Here is a 19,186-nt window from a genome sequence, read left to right on the forward strand (position 1 = left end):
CAGCACAAGATACACATTTGTAGACAACTGAATAAACCGACTGAATTACACTTGTGACAGATGGAGAGAGAGGTGAATGTGATGCCCAGGTTTCTGGAGCTGGGACTGGTGTGGAGGACTAGGGACATTGAATTGTTTAAAAGTAGGCAAGATCCCAGCCAAAGACCCGACATGGGAATCAGCAGCAACCAGGATGTGTGTGTGTGTGTGTGTGTGTGCGCGCGCGCGTGAAACCACAAGACCAGAGAGGACCACGAAGAGAAGAGAGACAGAAGGGGCCAGTGTGGACAACATTTCAATAAAAGGAAGGGAAAGCAGAAGCATGCTGGAGGGAACAGAAGCTCAGGGAGAAGACTTTTAAGAGGGAGAGAGAGGTTGAGACAGGCAAAAACTGAACGTTGGCCCCTAGATGTAGTCACTAGAAAGTCACAGATGGCTATACGGGGTAGCCAAACTCAGTGGCAGGTTACAAGCTAAACTGGTCAGGCCAGTTCAGGTCAACAGGTGATAGTAGCAGCAGAATCCAACAGCTCTGGATTTTTTCTTTTTTTTTTTTTTTTAAGGCTGCTTCTTCAGCATATGGAGGTTCCCAGGCTAGGGGTCCAGTTGGCGCTGTAGCTGCCGGCCTGCGCCTGCGCCACAGCGGCGTCTGTGACCTACACCCCAGCTCACGGGCAACGCCAGATGATCTTTAACCCACTGATCGAGGTCAGGGATCCAACCTCCGTCCTCCTGGATACTAGTCAGATTCGTTTCCCCTGAGCCACTGCGGCAACTCCCAGTTAGGGAATTTAGAATCAGACAGACCCGTTGCCAATCCTGGTACTTCTTAAATGTCTGAACCTCCGTTGTCTCACGTATAAAATGAGGACAGCACCACCTAGTTCATAAACTTATGATTGATGATTAAATGAGACGACGGAGGAAAACTCCAGGCACAAAGTGGGCGGTGCATTAGCTCCATTCTGTCAACGAGCCGACTGGGTTGGCTGAAGAAGACACAGACTATGAGCACAGCCCAAGTCTGGGGAAGCTGTGGCTACCGGCCAGGATTGAAAGGATCGCAAAGCACGCCGCATGGAAGTCAATCCCTTTGCAAAGAACATTCCCATCCCAAGATTAGCCAGAATTAAAGATGTTTTCGCCTCGGTCCCAGGAACCTCTCCCTTTCGTGGTGCAGCAACTGTCTCCGTCTGGCAGACCCTGAACCCCTGCCCACCGACTGCGCCTTCGCTACTCTCTGTTCCCAGGAGTAAGATCTAACCCCAGGCAACGCTACCTTCCGCCCCTAGCAACCGCTCACCTGCTTTTCTCTTCCCATAGGTTAACCGATTTCCTTTCTTCTTCTTACTGGTCCGCGTAACTCCATTTCGACCAATCTATAGCAGCCACGGAGACCCAACTCACTCCCACACAACTGGGGGAGATCAAGGAGGATACAAGTCGTTTTTCCTGAACCCATTTCTCTTAGAAAGCATCTAATTTATCAATTTGTTGTGACTCCCCCTGGAATGAGTATCTAAGACATCTTATTTCTCTTAGGCCTGTATGTCTGTCCCTTGCATACTCCCCCCTCCAAATGGTACGGCCCGCACAACGCGCGGAGGAGTGGGGGGGCCGCCTTCCAGCCGCTTTGAGAGCCGGAGTCCGCCGCTAGGTTGAGTCCACTCAGCGGCCAAGACGATACCATCTGTGACTAATAGGGAGACTCTAATCCTCTCCAAGTTGCCTTAATTCCGCTCAGACCACCTCTCGCATCTTTCACTCGAACAGTGGGCACGAACGCCAGAAGGGTGGAGGGACTACTGCTCTTGGCACCAGGGAGAATGAGCAGGGCGCACAAGGGACCGGGGCACTTGGTACGGTCCACGCCCCGCCCCGCCCCGCCCCGCCGGAAGTGAGGTGTCTCACCCCCGAAGTTCCGGCTCGCAGGGGGTGGGGAGTGTTGTTAACCGGAGCCGCCTCCGCAGTCGCGGGGACTGAGCGGGCTCGCGGCGCTGGGCTCCTGGTGAGTGGGCGGGGGTCGGACCCGGGTTGTGGTTGGAGTAGGGGCCTGGACCTTTCCCCTTGAGGTCCCCGGGGTCGGCGCGCCCCCTCAGCCCCGCCGCCAGCTTTCGGCCTGTCAGCTGGAGATAGTTGCCCGCGCGGCCGCGCTCGCAGAGGCTGGGCCCCGCCTGCGACACTCGCAGCTCCTGGCGCTTACAGGTGCGCGGCCGCGGGGTCGACCCGGGTCCCTCTCCGTCCCGCCCCTGCATCCTGGCGGTCGGCCGTTTCTCCGGTGCCCCGAGTTGACACTTCCCCAGGGGGTTGGGGGGCGCCAGGGTTCCAGGCTGACGTACCCCGCCCGCTCCCGCCGGGCGCGCGTTGGAGCTGCCCACCCTGGCAGAGCTGTCACCGACGCTGTCGCCTACCCGGCGGCGCCCCCCAGCGCCTTGGCCTCTCCCGGTCCAGGCCGCCCATTCCCGCTTCTGGAGATTTCTGCGTTTGCATCCCACCCCATCACCGTCACTTTAGGGTCAGTGGGAGCAGTTCCCTCCTCCGACGCTGCTGCCTTTCCTCATTCTTCCCTAGAGGCGGCGGTTTGGCAGGCAGCGTGGAAAGAGTCCTAGCTTTGAAACAAGACTGACCCGGGCTCCAGGCCTTGCGTCAGTGTGGTCGCTTAACCCCTTTGAGGCTCAGTCTTGCCACTTGTGGAATGGGGGAGCATGGGCTCTTCTCGATGCGATGATGGGGGAATGAGGCTTTTCTTTCCCCGGTGTGTTAACACTGCGTCTCAGGAGCTGGGCTAGGTTTGCACGGGGTGGCATCACACAGCTGTGACCTTACCTTTCCTCTCCCACGCAGGTCCCCAGGCCAGGGCAATGTTCCGCACCGCCGTGATGATGGCGGCCAGCCTGGCGCTGACCGGGGCCGTGGTGGCTCACGCCTACTACCTCAAGCACCAGTTCTACCCCACTGTGGTGTACTTGACCAAGTCCAGCCCCAGCATGGCCGTGAGTTCAGGGCTCAAGGAGGGAGGAACTCTCTGGGAGGGAAGGAGGAGTCATCTTGAGCCAGGGGTGGGGCTCGAGCTCAGGTAAGTAGGAGAAAAATCGAGGGAGCCCACAGGCAGGGGGAGCTTTGAATAAATTAGTGATGGGGGGTGTGGAGAGGTTCCTGAATGGTGAGCCCCAAGCAGCGCGGAGCAGAAAGCCGGCTCAAACCATAGCCTCTCCTCCTCACTCCTAGGTCCTGTACATCCAGGCCTTCGTCCTTGTCTTCCTCTTGGGCAAGGTGATGGGCAAGGTGTTCTTTGGACAGCTGAGGGCAGCAGAGATGGAGGTAAGGTGTTCCTGGCCCCAAGGTGAGGGGCAGAGAGCTGGGCAGGCAGAATGTCTGAGCTCCACATCACTCGTTGCCAACCCCTAGCACCTTCTGGAACGTTCCTGGTATGCCGTCACTGAGACGTGTCTGGCCTTCACTGTCTTTCGGGATGACTTCAGCCCCCGCTTTGTTGCCCTCTTCACTCTCCTCCTCTTCCTCAAGTGTTTTCACTGGCTGGCTGAGGACCGTGTGGACTTTGTGAGTCGGGTCGGGGGAGATTTTCTGGAGCGGCTGGGGGGCAGGCTTGTGGAGTGGGCGCTGGGTTGGGGATGCAGGATGAGCTCCAGCCTCCCTGACAGGCCCCTTTCTCTGCTCTGCTTCAGATGGAGCGCAGCCCCAACATCTCCTGGCTCTTCCACTGCCGCATTGTCTGTGAGTGAGATCCACGGGAGAGGAGAGGAGGGAGCTGGAGGGAGAAGAGGCAACATGAAGGACTGGAACAGGAAAAGTCAGTGACCGTGGACCTGTAGCGTAGAGCACAGGCTGCCCCTCGGCCGCAGCTGTACAGGAAAGATAATTTAGGAAGTTAATTTGCATCATCTCTGACCTGTTCCACTCTGGGGCTTTTCAACTGCCTGGCCCCTTAGCTCTTTGCCTCCTCACCTGGAGCTTGGGCCACCTTTGGGCAGAACCGGAGTTCCCAGGGGGCCGGGTTCAGCAGAGTGTGCTCACCTGACTAGATGGCTGGGGCCATGGTGGGCTTGAGGGTGGGAGCTGCCTTAGAGCAGGAAGTGGCTGTCAGGCCCTGGGCTGACCCCACCAACCTCCCATTTGGGGGGTCCCTACAGCCCTTATGTTCCTCCTGGGTATCCTGGACTTCCTCTTCGTCAGCCATGCCTATCACAGCATCCTGACCCGTGGGGCCTCTGTGCAGCTGGTGTTTGGCTTTGAGGTAAAACTGGCTTGGGAGGTTGGGAGGACAAGCCCAAGGTGGCCCTGCGTGTGCCTTGAGTAACTCAACAAACCCTCATGAGCATCTGCTCTGTGGCCAGCCCGCGTGGGCCACCAAGGAGCGGCTATCCATCAGTCCCAGCCCCTGCCCGCTCCACACTTGCTCGGAGGAGAGTGGGGAAGCCATAGAAAGAGCCCCGTGTGGAGGAGGAGCCCTGAGCTGGTGCTCAGGGAAGGCTTCCGGGAAGTTGATGCCAGAGGAGCTGGCTGTTGAGGGACAGAAGGGATTAGCCTGATAGACAACCGGGGCGGCCTGTCCGCTGCAGGGGAAGTGTATGTTCAGTGACAACACAGCTCTTGCTTATTGAGTGCCTACTGTATGCTGGGCTCTGTGCTGAGGCCCTGCGTCTCTTTCACCGAGCAAAGGCTTGCTGTGACAAAGGAGCAGTTAATTCTGTCCTTTACAGACAGGCACACTGAGGTTCCGAGGGCTCTAGCGAGTTGCGCACCGTCTCAGTGGAGGAGCTAGGCGGACGCTGACTGTGTCCAGGCCTGTGCTTGCGGCGCTGTGCTCTGCCGCGGGCAGGCCTGGGGACAGCGGAGTGTGGCTGGAGCGGGGGCTGCAGTCTCACGTCCCCTGTCCGCCCGCCCCAGTACGCCATCCTGATGACCATGGTGCTGACCATCTTCATCAAGTACGTGCTGCACTCCGTGGACCTGCAGAGCGAGAACCCCTGGGACAACAAGGCTGTGTACATGCTCTACACGGAGCTGTTCACAGGTGAGGCGAGCCTGGGCCTCCCCTGACCTGGCCTGGCCTCCCAGGCCCTGCCTGCCACGCCCTGTGACCCGCTGCTCTGCGCCCCTGCCCCCCAGGCTTCATCAAGGTTCTGCTGTACATGGCTTTCATGACCATCATGATCAAGGTGCACACCTTCCCCCTCTTTGCCATCCGGCCTATGTACCTGGCCATGAGGTGAGTCTTGCCCTGCCCTGCTCCCCCCACCCCCTGCTCCTCCTACTGACCCCCACCCCCCCGCCGCCACTTCTACTGAAACTGTCCTCGTAGGCAGTTCAAGAAAGCTGTGACCGACGCCATCATGTCTCGCCGAGCCATCCGCAACATGAACACACTGTAAGTGGGCCAGTCCTAGCCACTCTCCCAAGCTGTGCCCTAGAGGCCGCGGCCTGCAGCTCTGGTCTCGACGTGTCCCTGGCCTGTCCTAACCAGGTATCCAGATGCCACCGCAGAGGAACTCCAGGCCATGGACAATGTCTGCATCATTTGCAGAGAAGAGATGGTGACGGGTGCCAAGAGACTGCCCTGCAACCACATTTTCCACACCAGGTGGGAGATGCCCTGAGGAGCCTGCACACCGGGCAGAGGCTCTGGAAGGCACACCCCCAGGGATCTGCTGACCATTGCCTGGTCTTCCCCCAGCTGCCTGCGCTCCTGGTTCCAGCGGCAGCAGACCTGCCCTACCTGCCGCATGGACGTCCTGCGGGCATCACTGCCGAACCAGTCACCACCACCCCCTGAACCTGCGGATCAGGGGCCACCACCTGCCCCCCACCCTCCACCACTCTTACCCCAGCCCCCCAACTGTGAGTTGCCCCCCTTATTTGGCCATCCAACACACTCTTGAGTCCTTGCCTTGCGTTGGGTAGGGGAGATACTGGGGGGAGTCGAGTCTCTGCTCTCTTGAAGCTCAGTCAGGGTGGGGGCAGGGGGATCACAGGAAGAGACGGGGCTGACTGCGGTCACATGTTACCAGCGCTGAGCTCAGAGCCTGTGGGAGCAGCGGCCAGAGCCCACCCACCAGTCCCTTGCTTGCGATTGGGAGCTTTGTTTGGACCTTTTCTCACCACCGCCCCTTCTCTCTCTGCAGTCCCCCAGGGCCTCCTGCCTCCCTTTCCTCCAGGCATGTTCCCGCTCTGGCCCCCCATGGGCCCCTTTCCTCCTGTTCCACCTCCCCCCAGCTCAGGGGAGGCTGCGGCCCCTCCTTCCACCAGTGCAGGTGAGCCTTTGGGGTTCTGCGGCAGCCAGGGGGGAGGAAGGGAAGGAGAGACCCCTCGACATTCACAAACTTCCTGTTGTCGCCCGTGAGCAGCCCTTTCTCGGCCCAGTGGAGCAGCCACAACCACAGCTGCTTCTCCTGCCTCCGCCCCGGCGCCTGGCTCTGCCTCCGCCCCCGAAGCCGGCCCCGCCTCGGGCTTCCCCTTCCCTCCTCCCTGGATGGGCATGCCGCTGCCTCCACCCTTTGGTAAGGGTTGTCTGGGGAGGCGGGAGGGCGTCAGGCCCAGGCAGCCCGGGCTGAGCCTCTGTCTCCCTCCAGCCTTCCCCCCAATGCCTGTGCCTCCTGCTGGCTTTGCCGGGCTGACCCCGGAGGAACTGCGGGCTCTGGAAGGCCATGAGCGGCAGCACCTGGAGGCCCGGCTACAGAGCCTGCGCAACATCCACACGCTGCTGGACGCTGCCATGCTGCAGATCAACCAGTACCTCACCGTGCTCGCCTCCCTGGGGTACGTCTACAGGGGACCCATGCGGGCAGGGGGGTGTGGGGCTGCCAAGAGAAGGCCCCCAGCAGTGGTTCTTGGCCTTTTTCTCTTCTGCCACCCTGTGACACCTGTTGATTCAGGTATCCTACCTGCGGGCACAGCAGGGTGTCAGGTTCTTGGTGCTTGTCTATCCTATTGCAGAAGGCCTATCTGGACCTAGAGAGGGAGGAGCCAACCTTGAATCTTGTTCCTTTATGTTTTTCTAAAATCAAATTACTTGAAATTATCAGTACTTTATTTATCACCTGTACCCTCTTGACACAGGGTGACACTTTGGGAATCACTGCCCCTGATCTGAGATAGCAAATAAAGTCACTTGGAGCCAGCCTGAGTTCAAGTCCTGGTCCCATCACTCACTTGCTGTGCCTTCATCACCTTATTTAAATAGAGAAGTTCTAATTCCTATTTACTAGCGACATGTGTGAAGTGCCTGGCACCCAGCAGCAACAGCACAGGCTTGGAGGGGAGCTGGAGGCTGAGACTTGTGTGCTCTGGGTTTGATCAGTGGACTGTCTTAGTTGGTAGCCTATAAGGTGCCCAGCAGCTCCGGGGGCAGGGGGAGGGATTCTGCAGTGTGGCGATGAACACGGTTTATAGTCAGTCTGTGGTATGGAATTACTGCAGTTCATACACTGTGTATTTGACTGTCTGCTGGTCTCTGGGCTGCAGAGGCCCAGTGGTGCTGGACTGCACCATGCAGGGCTCACCAAGGGCAGAGCCTGTCCACAGGCCAGGATGCCAAGGCCCTCCTCTTGTCCCTTCCCTTCCTAGGCCCCCCCGGCCTGCCACCTCAGCCAACCCGACTGAGGAGACCACCCCTACAGCTGTCGCTGCTGCTTCCTCTGCCAGCATCCCCAGCTTTGAGGCCACCACCCCATCCCCAGAAGCCTCCCCACCAGCCCTGGAACCGGAAAAGCCTCCAGGTAGTTGCTGTCAGCCTGAGGCGGGGGTGGGGTGGCGGGCCTAGGGGACCTCTCTGGATGCCACCTCTGGATCTGTCTGTCCCCAGCTCCTGAGTCATCGGGCACCGAGGAGCTGCCCGAGGATGGGGAGCCTGATGCAGCGGAGCTCCGCCGCCGTCGCCTACAGAAGTTGGAGTCCCCGGTTGCCCACTGACACTGCCCCAGTCCTGGCCCCTGCCCCCACTCTTGAGCAGCCCTCTGCTGGAACACATCCTGCCACCAAGTGCCAGCTCCCTCTTTCTGCACCAGGGAGTAGCGACCCCCAGTTCTGAGGCAGAGGAGGTGGCACCCTAGACCAAGTGGAAAGGGGCCGAGGGCTTTCTCCAGCCCGTACAGTCCCGGGCAGCCATGGGGATCCGGGTCATTCCAGCCTTCCTCTCCAGCTCTTCAGCCGTGCCGTGTTCTGCTGAGGCCCTGAGGCAGCAAGGTGCTGCCTGGAGAAGCCCTCTGACCCCACCCGACCCCTTTCTGGGAGAAGGGGCAGCCCCTCCGAGCCCCCCTTGTGTGTGGAGTCACGCTGCAGCACCCAACAGTATTAGCTCCCGTTCCCAAGTGTGGACTCAAGGGCTGGAGGTGGGCCAGGAACCTGCTCCACGGCCCGCCCACCGAGACTGGTACCCATGTCCTTTTCTTACCCTAGACTCCCCAGAAGCCTTTTGTGGTGGTGGCTGTGCCCCTTGTGCCCTGTGGCATTTCCATGTCTTACTGGCAACCACATAACTCAGGGAAAGGAGTGTCTGGGGTGGAGGAGCAGGTGGGCAGCACTGAGGGGCCCTGCTCTGCCCCTCCCCCCCAGGCCCTTTTCTCCCTGCAGTTTGTCTAAGGGGAGACTGTCCCTGGTCTCACCCAGCAGCCACTGCAGCCTCACTCCAGGCTGAGGGCTCGTGTGTGTGCGTGCGCGCTTCTGAACCACTGCAAGCCCCAGAACCAGCGGAAGGCCACTTCTTAACTTAGTTAAGAATTTTTCTTGAGTTTAGAAGAACTGGTATTACTTCCTTGCTACTGTCTTTTGGCTTAAATTTTGTCTTTGAATTTGAATGCTTGACCCCAGGAAAAGGTCGCAGGAGTGCCAAGCTCCTGGTCTTTCCAGTTGAGAAAAGGCTCTGGGCCAGGTAGGGACCACAGGAGCCAAGGCCTTGCCTGCCCCTGTCTTTTCCCCCTTGGTTTTGTGTTACAAGAGTTGCTGGAGACAGTTTCAGATGATTATTTAATTTGTAAATATTGTACAAATTTTAATAGCTTAAATTGTATATACAGCCAAATAAAAACTTGCATTAATGACTGGTGGAACTGATGCCATGGGATCCATGTGCGGGCTCCTTTTACTCAGGGGTAGATCAGTAACCTGGAACCTCCAGGAATGAGGGTTTAAAGTCAGCACTGTCCTTGGGCACACTGTCGAATATTAACATATTAGGAAAATATATCCGTTTTACACACGAAGAAAGCCCCAGAAAGGTGAAGTGCCTGGTCCTTAGGTCAGAGCACGCAGGGGAAGCCAGACTTCGAAACCTGCCACAGCCAGTTTGATACTGAGCTTGGGTGGGAATTCGGGCTTCTGGTCCTTGTGACTCCCAAGTACGAAGTTCCTAGGCTGGGGTGGGATGAGATGGCAGAGGCCAAAGGACAGCATCTTCCTGCCCGCAAACCCGCTGTCCAGCCCTGATACTAGGTCAGCACCCTGGGAAGGATGGCCCTTTGCTGGGCCGCCGGGAGCTCTTAAGCACCCCCTTGTGGGCAGGCCAGCTAGAGCTCATCCCTTAGCTTGCTGGAGCTGGGAACCCAGTCAGGCCCAACTCCAGTCTGGAAGAGTCCTGCTGGCGGCCCTCCTACCTCTGCGGGGTGGAAGGAGTGAGCCCAGGGGCTGATGTGCTGCACGTGGAACTGAAGACCTTCAGGACCCACGTCTGAGTCATCTTGTGTTCTGTGGCCCCTACCAAGCGGGCTCAGGATTTGTGGGGCAGTGACGGTGTGAGAGCCCAAGAAGGAACGTGCCCGGTGGGTCTGGCCTGTGCTGCCGTCTCCTGCAAACTGGGTTGGGCTGTTGCTTCCACCAGAGGGGTAGCCAGTTACCTCTGAAAGTTGAATGGCTGAGTCCAAGGAGCTCCCATGAAGGGAGAGCAGGAACAGGCCAAAGCGTGTGTGTGTGTGTGTGTGTGTGTGTGTGGCGGGGGGAGCAATTAACCCCCCGCCAGCTTGACTATTGCTGGTGGGTCTCTAGAGGCCCTCCCCAGCACACGGTCCCATTTCTTCCTTCATACAAGCAAGTCCCACTCGAAAGCCCTCCACCCTGGTCTCTACCTGCTGTCCCAGTTGCTCCCATGGTCACCTCCCTCCTCCTGAGACCCCAAGACTCCAGTCTGAGGGGGACACTGTGATGCACGCTGCTCAGCCGGGCTTCAGAAGCCCTTCTCCAGAAGCCAGGCTTTGAGCTGCTGGTCAAAGTAGCCCTTGACCCGAAGGGTACCTGTCACCTCATTGACCTGGGTGACAGGTGTCTTCCCCAGCAGCGGGCTCAGAAAATCTTCCACATCCTTCTGCAGGGCCTGGGGGGAAATAATAACACATCGGGCCTGGTCAGGAGACCCGACCCTCTTGCAGGCTCTCACCCCTTCAGCCCCCAAGGGGTCAGAATCGCCCCGAGCCACGCGCCCACTCACCCAAATGTCTCCCTCCACCTTGCGGATCACAGTCATCTGACGGTTGCCGTGTGTGATGTCCCTGTAGACGGGGATGTTGTGCATCCTCGAGCGCCGCACGAAGTAGGGCAGGCTGGGCGCAGGGTCTGCGGCAGGGAGGGGCGGTGATGAGGCAAAAGCTCCTAGACCTCGTGGCCCCTCCACCAAGGCCTTTCTCCACAGAGTAGGCAGAGGGTCAGTGAACCCAACAGCAAAGCCACCTCCAGACTTGAGATCAGGAGACTTGCACTTGCCCTAAGTTTAGGACCAGGACCAGCCTGTTCTTGGTACCTCAAGGCCCAGCATAGGGCCTGGCACCAGGCACTCAAGAAGAAATGAAGTCAGGGCTATGCCTCTTTAGGTCCTCTGGAGCCAATCCTTGCTCTCCTCCACTGAAACAGGGAGGCTAAAATCAAGCTCTAGCACAAAAGGATGGGTATTTATTGGGGTTTTTTGTGGAGAAGAGGTTGGAACAGAGGTCTGGCCACATCCACAGCATGTGGAAATTCCTGGGCCCAGGATCAAACCCACACCATGGCAGGGACCTGAACCATAGCAGTGACAATGCAGGATCCTTAACCTGATGAACCACCAGGGAACTCCAGGGATGGGTATTTCTAAGCAATGAAAACCTACCACGGGCTGGGCTCTGCACAATGCATTTTATGTGCTGAGCAGATTATCTCTATTTTGCTGAAACTGAAGTTGGGAGAAGCTAAGTGACTTACTCAAAAATACTGGCAATAGGGAGTTCCTGCTGTTCACTAGTTGGGTTAAGAACCCAACTAGCATCCATGAAGGAGTGGGTTCAATCTCTGGCCTCGCTCAGTGCATTAAAGATCCAGCACTGGAGTTCCCGTCGTGGCGCAGTGGTTAACAAATCCGACTAGGAACCATGAGGTTGCGGGTTCGGTCCCTGCCCTTGCTCAGTGGGTTAACGATCCGGCGTTGCCCTGAGCTGTGGTGTAGGTTGCAGATGCGGCTCGGATCCCGCGTTACTGTGGCTCTGGTGTAGGCAGGCAGCGACAGCTCTGATTGGACCCCTAGCCTGGGAACCTCCATATGCCGTGGGAGCGGCCCAAGAAATAGCAAAAAGACAAAAAAAAAAAAAAAAAAAAAATCCAGCACTGCTGCAAGCTGTGGTGTAGATCACAGATGTGGCTCAGATCTGGCACTGCTGTGGCTGTGGCATAAACTGTCAGCTGCAGCTCTGACTCAACCCCTAGCCCAGGAACTTCCATATGCCTGGGGTGCAGCTCTAAAATGGAAAACAAACAAAAAACCCTGGCCAGAACTGCGAATCTGTGGATCCAGAACTGCCCAACTCCCAAGCTGTGTTCTCACTTATGGCCAGGGATGGGGGTAGGGGTCCAAATTCTTGGGTCTTCTCTCTATGCTTTGCTTTTCCCACAGGGCAAGACCCCACCCCAATCGTGTGTGGGGGCGGTACTAGTAAAACAGTGCTCCATTCGGGGCCCTTCCCTGAACACAGACAGATGCTAGCTCGGGGTTGCCAGTCCTGAACCCACCAGGAATCCAGAGCCTCAGCCAGGGCAGAGACCCCTACGGAGGGGATGTTTTCCTGCAGCCTTCACGCCATCCCCAGAACCCTGCTCACCTCTGGGGGGCTGCCAGCCACTAGGAGTGGGATAATGTTCGTGCTTTGGGGGCTTTGGGATGCTGGCAGGGGGTAAGAGGCGCTCCACGAAATGGTATTCATCCACAGACTCCACGAAGCTGGGGTATTCAGGGGTCCCCTGGGTCTGGCTCTGAGGCAAAAACAAACAAACGACCATCTCCCATCAGCCCACCCACCACCCAGCCCCCAACAGGCAGACCTTTCCTCAAGCAGGAAAAGGAAACATTACAAGCAGAGAGAAGGGCTTAAAGAAAAGGCTGAGGCAGGAAAGCACCAGACTTCAGTCCCGGGTGCAGGATACTGAGGGGACTTAAAAAGAAGTTCAGGAACTCAGGCCCACCTCTCTTAGAATTTTTTTTTTTTTTTGATCTTTTTTTTTAGGGCCGCACCTTGACATGTGGAGATTCCCAGGCTAGGGGTCGAACTGGAGCTATACTACCTGTCTATGCCACAACCACAGCAACACCCAACCTACACCACAGCTCGTGGCAACCCCGGATCCTTAACCCACTGAGCGAGGCCAGGGATCAAACCCGCATCCTAATGAATGCTAATCGGATTCATTAACTGCTGAGCCACGACAGAAATTCCTCACTCAATTCTTATAATTTGATACATTAGGTATTTTATTATCTTCTTTTTATATCCAAGAAATATCAAGACATTAGCAAACAATCTACCTGAGGTCACATTCCTATCCTCCCATACTTCTCCCAGCAGATACCCAGAACTCCTGATAGGTCCCAGGGTCACAAAAAGAATCAGAAGAAAGATGTTCAGTCCTATACATTGTGAGTCTTAGGTTCCCAGAGGTGCCGCCAAGATCTGGGGCCAACCTCCAACGTCTACAACGGTGTCCCCTTCAAAAAATAAGGCAGCGGAGTTCTTTTGCGGGGCAGCGGTTAAGGATCCGGCGTTGTCACTGCTGTCTGCGGGGGCTGAGGTCGCTGCTCTGGCAGGTTCGAACCCTGAATTCCACATGTCTCGCGGCCAAAAAAATATTTTGTCTACGTGTGTGTGTGTGTGTGTACGTAAAATCAGCAAGAATCGATGCCCAGCACCTAGTTCTAACTCAGGCTGTCCTCCAATCATATTTCAGTATCTTAAGCCCCACAATCCGGAGCCCACTTCAGGCCCTGCCCCCTTCCCTCTCAGTCTAGTATCTGAGCTCCAGAAAAGCGACCCCCAAGAAGGGACGAGCAAGGGATAACAGCCTCACAACCAGCCCTCTGCTTCCAGCACCAGGCTCAGCGCTCTCACCAGCCGCCGTAGCCCGCAGCCCAGCGGGACGCCAGTTCTCCAGGCACGAAGTACACCGCAGAGCACAGTCGCCGCCATCTCGAACAGCCCAGGTACACTAGCTTTCTGCGCACGCAACCCGCCTGGTCCAGCCCCTTTATGATCGCTCCGCCCAGGACCGAGAGAACGCCTGCGCAAAGCGTAAGGAGGCGGAGCCAGGACGGCTCTGGGCGGTACAAAAATCAGAGATCTTGGCGGTCGCTCAGTAGTGACGTGGCACGCAGCAGGCGGAGAGGACGTGCGCGCCCTCGCTCCTTCCTCTTTCTCGACTCCATCTTCGCGGTAGCGGCAGGGGTGTCCGCGCTTCAGGTAAGATTTTGGCCTTGGATAGATCCGGAGGTCTTATTTGGGGCTTGGCTGCGAGGTTAGAAGGAACGGGGAAAAAAGAGGAAGAGGGCTGGTCGGGGGGCCTGGCCGATCCCCATCGGACCCCCCTGGCAGGTCCGGCCTTACCCACGTGAGACCCCGAGACCAGCTGCTCCCCGGCGCAGTCGCCCCCGGCCCATCCCCCATTACCTGATCCCTTCTGTCCCAGAGTATTTATTCTCTTACAGGCAACCCCTTTTTTTTTTTTCAGTCGCCAACATGCAGCTCTTTGTCCGCGCCCAGGAGCTACACACTCTCGAGGTGACCGGCCAGGAGACGGTCGCCCAGATCAAGGTGAGGCGTCGTAGTGTTTCCTGGGGTCTTTTGTGTTCGCCTTTGCCTTCCGCGGGAACGTTAATGAGTCTTGTTTTTCCATTTAGGCTCATGTAGCCTCGTTGGAGGGCATCGCTCCAGAAGATCAAGTCCTGCTCTTGGCAGGCACGCCCCTGGAGGATGATGCCATCCTCGGCCAGTGTGGGGTGGAGGCCCTGAGCACTCTGGAAGTAGCCGGCCGTATGCTTGGAGGTGAGTTAGGGAGCACTGTACCTTGAACTGCTTGTAAGTTCATGGGTGTAGGGTGTGGAGTTCAGGGTCCTCAATCCAGGGTGGTTCTTCATGTTTCCCTCCCTCAAGAGGAACTCTTGAGAGGTCTGTGGGAAACTTCTCTAGACGGTAGTTCTATTTCAGTCACTTTCTAAATAGATCCTTGTCTATGTCTCAGTTTCCTCAGGAAAATCAGGAGGTTAGAGCAGATCACCAAGGTGCTCTCTAGGTCTTGTTTAAAGTCAGGAGCTGGAGTTCCCTTTGTGGCTAAGCAGGTTACAAACCCAACGAGTATCCATGAGGATGCGGGTTCCACCCCCTGGTCTTGCTCGGTGGATTAAGGATCCCAAGTTGCCATGAGCTGTGGTGTAAGTCAGGAGCTGGAAAATCCTGAAGTGAAACCCCAGGATGTACTAGACTGGATATTCTTGGTCAGAGTTCAGATCTCTACGACTTTGTTTTAATTCCCTGTTGGGCCCATCTTACCTTTAAAGCTTGAGTTGAGGGAGAAAGGATTCTGCTGGGTGGGGCCTTCTTGTTCTAACTGCTGTCCTCCTTTCTTACCACAGGTAAAGTTCATGGTTCCCTGGCCCGTGCTGGGAAAGTCAGAGGTCAGACTCCCAAGGTGAGTGAGAGTATTAGTGGTGGTGTTTGGACTTTTTTTCCCCTGACACAGCTAAGCCAAAACCTTTGGCTCTTGCCATGTTTGCTCTCTTCCTGGCTGGCAGTGAACCTGAGGGAAGGTGGAAGAGGCAACCCTGGGCTGATCAAATCTCCCTTTTCCCAGGTGGCCAAACAAGAGAAAAAGAAGAAGAAGACCGGCCGGGCCAAGAGACGTATGCAATACAACCGGCGCTTTGTCAATGTCGTGCCCACCTTTGGCAAGAAGAAGGGACCCAATGCCAACTCTTAAGTCCTTTGTAATCCCGGCTTTCACTAATAAAGCCACTTAGTCCAATCATCTCATTGTTTCATCTTCATTTGTGCAGGCCTCAGAGAGAGATGTGGCTTCTAGTTCTAGGGCTGGTGTTGTGAAAAACAGGTCTCGTTTTGGTTTCTTAGCAGTGGAGTAGAGTCAGCAACTTGGGGGGGGGGGGGAAGGCTGGTAAACCAATTGGTCCTAGTGATTTTGTTTGTTCTGACTGGCTGGTTTTGCTAACCTAATCAGTTTGATTATTTCAGTGTTTCTAGAAGTGGGGTTCTCTGGGGTCGATTTAGGTTCCCTCCTAGCAATGCATGCATACCATTCAGAGTCTGCCGGTTCTTGGAATACGGCATGTTATGCGGTGAAGACTTTAGGCTCTAGACTTGAACTGTCTTGAGTTTGGATACTTGTTGCATTTATTTACTGGCATGAACTATTTAATCTCTGCCATCATCTCTTGAGAGTTGCTGTGAAGATTAAATTGTGTCAAGTGCTTAAATCCGAATCTGCCTGCCATGTAGAAAACACAAACATGTTGGTTATTTGTGTCTTTTGTAGTGATTGTTCTGGAAGATACTGGCCCCCATGCCTTCTAGGGGTTTAGCATGTTGTGGGGAAAACAAGGGAACTAAATACTTAAAAGTGTTACAGTTTCAAAGAAAAGTAGGCAGGGTGCTGTAATGAAGGGGAGTGTGAGGGCGGAGAGCTATACCCTATCTTTCGGGAGGTCTGAGGATGGGCTATGTGAGACCTGAAACAGGAGCCCATCAGGAAGTGAGATGGTGAGAGTTCAACCAAGAGAACTGTGTGCAAAGGTGTGTGCAGGTCTGCAGGGTCTTGTCAGACATGGAGAAGAGTTTGGGTTGGAGTCCCAAGTGCAATATAAAGTTACCAAGTGCAGGTAAGGGTTTTAACAAGGGTCTCGTGTGATCTGACTTGTCTAGTATTTTCTTTGGCTGACTTTTCTGGAGGGCTGGCAGGTAAGAAAATTAGGAAGCCAGTTAAGCTGATGCCATCCAATTGAGGAATAAGTAGCTTAGGCCACCAGTGGTGGAGGGGGTGCAAAAAATGAGCAGACTCCTCAAATCCATCCAGAACTTGGTGGGCAAATAAATGGGCCATGTTGAGATAAAGACAAGGAATTTCGAAGGCAGCCCAAAGGCAGGACTGGGTGTGAGTGAAGGACCACAGAACTAGAGCTTACTTTCAGGGGTGCCGTGGATCGAGGCACAGTTTGTGGGTCAGTCACTCCCCCACACCACTACCACAAACTAAGCTCTATTAGGACAGGTACCCTTTTGTATATGGTCGCACCCCAGTGCTGCTGCAGTCGGATTTCCTTTCTTCCTTTCTCTCTCTCTCCCCCTCCTTTCTTTCTCTTTTTCATTTTAGGGCCTCACCTGCAGCATATGAACATTTGGAGGTTCCTACCTGGGCTAGGGGTTGAATCAGAGCTGCAGCTGCTGGCCTACATCACAGCCAGAGCGACGCCAGAGCCAAGCCTATGGGACTTACGCTGCAGCTTAGCGCACGGCAATGCCGCATCATTAACCCACTGAGTGAGGCCAGCGATCTAACCAGCATCCTCATAGGTACTAGTTGAGCTCTTAACCCACTGAGCCACAACAGGAATTCCCTGCAGTCAAATTCTTAACCTACTGCACCACAGTGGGAACTCTCTGCCTTTTTGCTCCTCAGTGTGTTACCGGTGCCTAGCGTGGAGGGCAAAGTTAAGCAGGAGCTCAGATATTTGTTAATGTTGCTTTCTTAAAAGGCGAAATGTGCATGATAATGTGAGAAAATAAAATGTATACATGTATGTGTAACTGGGTCACCATGCTGTACAGTAGAAAAAAAAAATTGCATCAGGGAAATAATTTTTAAAAAATTTAAATGGAGTTCCCATTGTGGCACAGCAGAAGCGAATCCGACTAGGAACCATGAGGTTGTGGATTTGATCCCTGGCCTTGCTCAGTGGGTTAACAATCCAGCATTGCCGTGAGCTGTGGTGTAGGTGGCAGACGCGGTTCAGATCTGGCATTGCTGCTGCTCTGGCACAGACCAGCAGCTGCAGCTCTGATTAGACCCCTAGCTCAGGCAGGTGCAGCCCTTAAAAAAAAAAAAAAAAAAAAAGGACAAAAAAAAGGAGGGGGAAATGTCCCCAACACACACGCCCAGTCTAGACTAGGTGCCCCACTTCGGCCTTCCTTCCACTCCGCTTTGTGTCCAGCGCAGAGACGTCTCATCTCCAATGGGCTTGGCATATAATAGGTGCTCAGCAAAGATCGATTGGGTTTCGCCACAGCGATTTATCGTGCAAAAAAGGCAACCACTAGGGGGCGAGCTGGCACCACCAGAGCGCCCTGCGGGACGCACTACCTTTCCCAGCGCGCAGGGTGGGGCTCCGCGGGAGGCGTTGACGATGCTCGCAGCTCTCGCTCCTCCCCTAGCGCTGCTCGAGAGAGGGGTGGGGCTTGACTGCCGAGTGCGGGCGGAAACTGCCGAGAGTCCTCAGGGCTCCGACTCTGCGCTCCGTCGGCCCCGCGGAGGGGCGGAAGTAACCGAGAAGCGCCGGAAGTTTCCGATCCTGTGCGTTCCCGGGTGGCCTGCGGCGCCAGTTGCCATGGAGCCGGCCGGGCCCTGTGGTATCTGCCCGGCCGGGGAGGCCCAGCCGGCGCGCTACACCTGCCCTCGCTGTAATGTGCCCTACTGCTCGCTGCGCTGCTACCGGGCGCATGGCACCTGCGCTGAAGACTTCTACCGTGACCAGGTGCTGGGAGAGCTGCGCGGCCGCAGCGCCTCACCCAGCCGCCTGGCCAGCGCCCTGCGCCGGCTGCGTCAGCAACGCGAGACCGAGGATGAGCCCGAGGACGCAGGCCTCAGGCCTGGCCCGGCGCCCGGCGGCCTCTCAGGACTCTGGGAGCGGCTGGCCCCGGCCGAGAAGGCGGCTTTCGAGCGGCTGCTGAGCCGGGGCGAGGCCGGGCGGCTGCTGCCCCCGTGGCGGCCGTGGTGGTGGGGTCGTGGGGCCGGGCCGAGGCTTCTGGAGGAACTGGGTGATGCTCCGGGCCGTGACGCCGATGAGCTGGAGCCTGCCCCCGCGGGGTCGCCGCCGGAACCCGTCAAGGATGAGCCCGCGGCCGCCGGGCCGACTCCCGGAGACGCCCCCGGGGTCTGCGCGCCCGCCGTGCCCACCCGGATCCCCACACTGGCCAGCCTGAGCAGGGGCCGCGCGTCGCCGCTCGTGCGCTTCCAGCTGCCCAATGTGCTGTTCGCCTACGCACACACTCTGGCCCTGTATCACGGCGGCGACGAGGCGCTGCTCTCCGACTTCTGTGCCACGCTGCTCGGCGTTTCTGGAGCCCTGGGCGCCCAGCAAGTCTTCACCTCTGCCGAGGAAGCCCTGCAGGCCGCAGCCCATGTGCTGGAAGCAGGCGAGCATCCGCCCGGGCCCCTGGGCACACGGGGTGCCATGCGAGAAGCCGCCCGCATCTTGCTGGGTGAGGGCCCGGCCAACCAGAAAGGCTACACGCTGGCAGCCCTGGGGGACCTGGCTCAGACCCTGGGCCGGGCCCGGAAACAAGCCGTGGCCACCGAAGAGCGAGATCGCCTCTACCGGGCCCGAAAGAAGTGCCAGTTCCTGCTGGCTTGGACGAACGAAAATGAAGTGGCCCTCACACCGTTGGCTCTAGACTGTGCCAGGGCACACCGAGCCCACGCTGTCGCAGCCGAGGAGGTGGCAGCCCTCACTGGGGAGCTGGAGCAGCTTTGGGGAGGCCCCTTGCCACCTGCCCCCAGGACTCTCATTGAGGAGCTCCCGGGCTGAACTGGAGACACTCTGTCATTAATAAAACTGCGACTGGTCTGCCCTGTCACAGGTGCCCATTTCTGAGTGACAGCTGTTGTCCCAGCCACCCCCAGACTACCTCTCAGCTTCTCCCAGATCAGAGCTGACCCAGCTATT

The 19,186-nt window shown here is 56.9% G+C and overlaps 5 protein-coding genes across 9 annotated transcripts in view; 3 read left to right on the top strand and 2 right to left on the bottom strand.

The window, feature by feature from the left end:
• Positions 1-1,905, bottom strand: part of SPDYC (speedy/RINGO cell cycle regulator family member C) — a 28,575-nt gene extending 26,670 nt beyond the window's left edge. For both annotated transcript variants that reach the window (XM_021082865.1, XM_013994115.2), the window contains exon 1: positions 1,304-1,905. The gene's annotated coding sequence lies outside the window, so the exon portion shown is untranslated. The remainder of the gene's footprint in view (positions 1-1,303) is intronic.
• SYVN1 (synoviolin 1) lies at positions 1,894-9,067 on the top strand. 3 transcript variants are annotated; one of them, XM_003122541.4, is made up of 16 exons: positions 1,894-2,008; positions 2,845-2,993; positions 3,229-3,321; positions 3,409-3,561; positions 3,687-3,735; positions 4,152-4,255; positions 4,909-5,035; positions 5,131-5,230; positions 5,324-5,389; positions 5,486-5,602; positions 5,696-5,859; positions 6,144-6,272; positions 6,366-6,518; positions 6,591-6,777; positions 7,585-7,736; positions 7,823-9,067. In XM_003122541.4, the coding sequence occupies exons 2-16, from the start codon at positions 2,862-2,864 to the stop codon at positions 7,927-7,929; spliced, it is 1,833 nt and encodes a 610-aa protein (XP_003122589.1). In that variant the 5' UTR covers positions 1,894-2,008; positions 2,845-2,861; the 3' UTR covers positions 7,930-9,067. The 3 variants fall into 3 exon arrangements, with proteins under 3 accessions (XP_003122589.1, XP_020938522.1, XP_020938523.1); XM_021082864.1 differs by lacking the exon at positions 1,894-2,008 and adding an exon at positions 2,055-2,205 and having other exon boundaries at positions 7,823-9,056; XM_021082863.1 differs by having other exon boundaries at positions 1,985-2,008; positions 6,366-6,777.
• On the bottom strand, positions 8,964-14,262 carry MRPL49 (mitochondrial ribosomal protein L49). Of its 2 annotated transcripts, XM_021078948.1 has the most exons (5): positions 13,908-14,262; positions 13,353-13,748; positions 12,072-12,222; positions 10,436-10,560; positions 8,964-10,321 (listed from the first exon to the last, which is right to left on the bottom strand). In XM_021078948.1, exons 2-5 carry the CDS (start codon positions 13,428-13,430, stop codon positions 10,175-10,177), a joined length of 501 nt encoding a protein of 166 aa, XP_020934607.1. In that variant the 5' UTR covers positions 13,431-13,748; positions 13,908-14,262; the 3' UTR covers positions 8,964-10,174.
• On the top strand, positions 13,353-15,261 carry FAU (FAU, ubiquitin like and ribosomal protein S30 fusion). Its single transcript, XM_021082866.1, has 5 exons — positions 13,353-13,700; positions 13,969-14,051; positions 14,138-14,282; positions 14,870-14,925; positions 15,088-15,261. Exons 2-5 carry the CDS (start codon positions 13,977-13,979, stop codon positions 15,211-15,213), a joined length of 402 nt encoding a protein of 133 aa, XP_020938525.1. The 5' UTR covers positions 13,353-13,700; positions 13,969-13,976; the 3' UTR covers positions 15,214-15,261.
• ZNHIT2 (zinc finger HIT-type containing 2) lies at positions 17,107-19,107 on the top strand. Its single transcript, XM_003122543.4, has one exon. It carries the CDS (start codon positions 17,477-17,479, stop codon positions 19,046-19,048), a length of 1,572 nt encoding a protein of 523 aa, XP_003122591.2. The 5' UTR covers positions 17,107-17,476; the 3' UTR covers positions 19,049-19,107.

The sequence above is a fragment of the Sus scrofa genome, chromosome 2 (assembly GCF_000003025.6).
Source record: "Sus scrofa isolate TJ Tabasco breed Duroc chromosome 2, Sscrofa11.1, whole genome shotgun sequence".
Lineage (NCBI taxonomy): Eukaryota > Metazoa > Chordata > Mammalia > Artiodactyla > Suidae > Sus > Sus scrofa.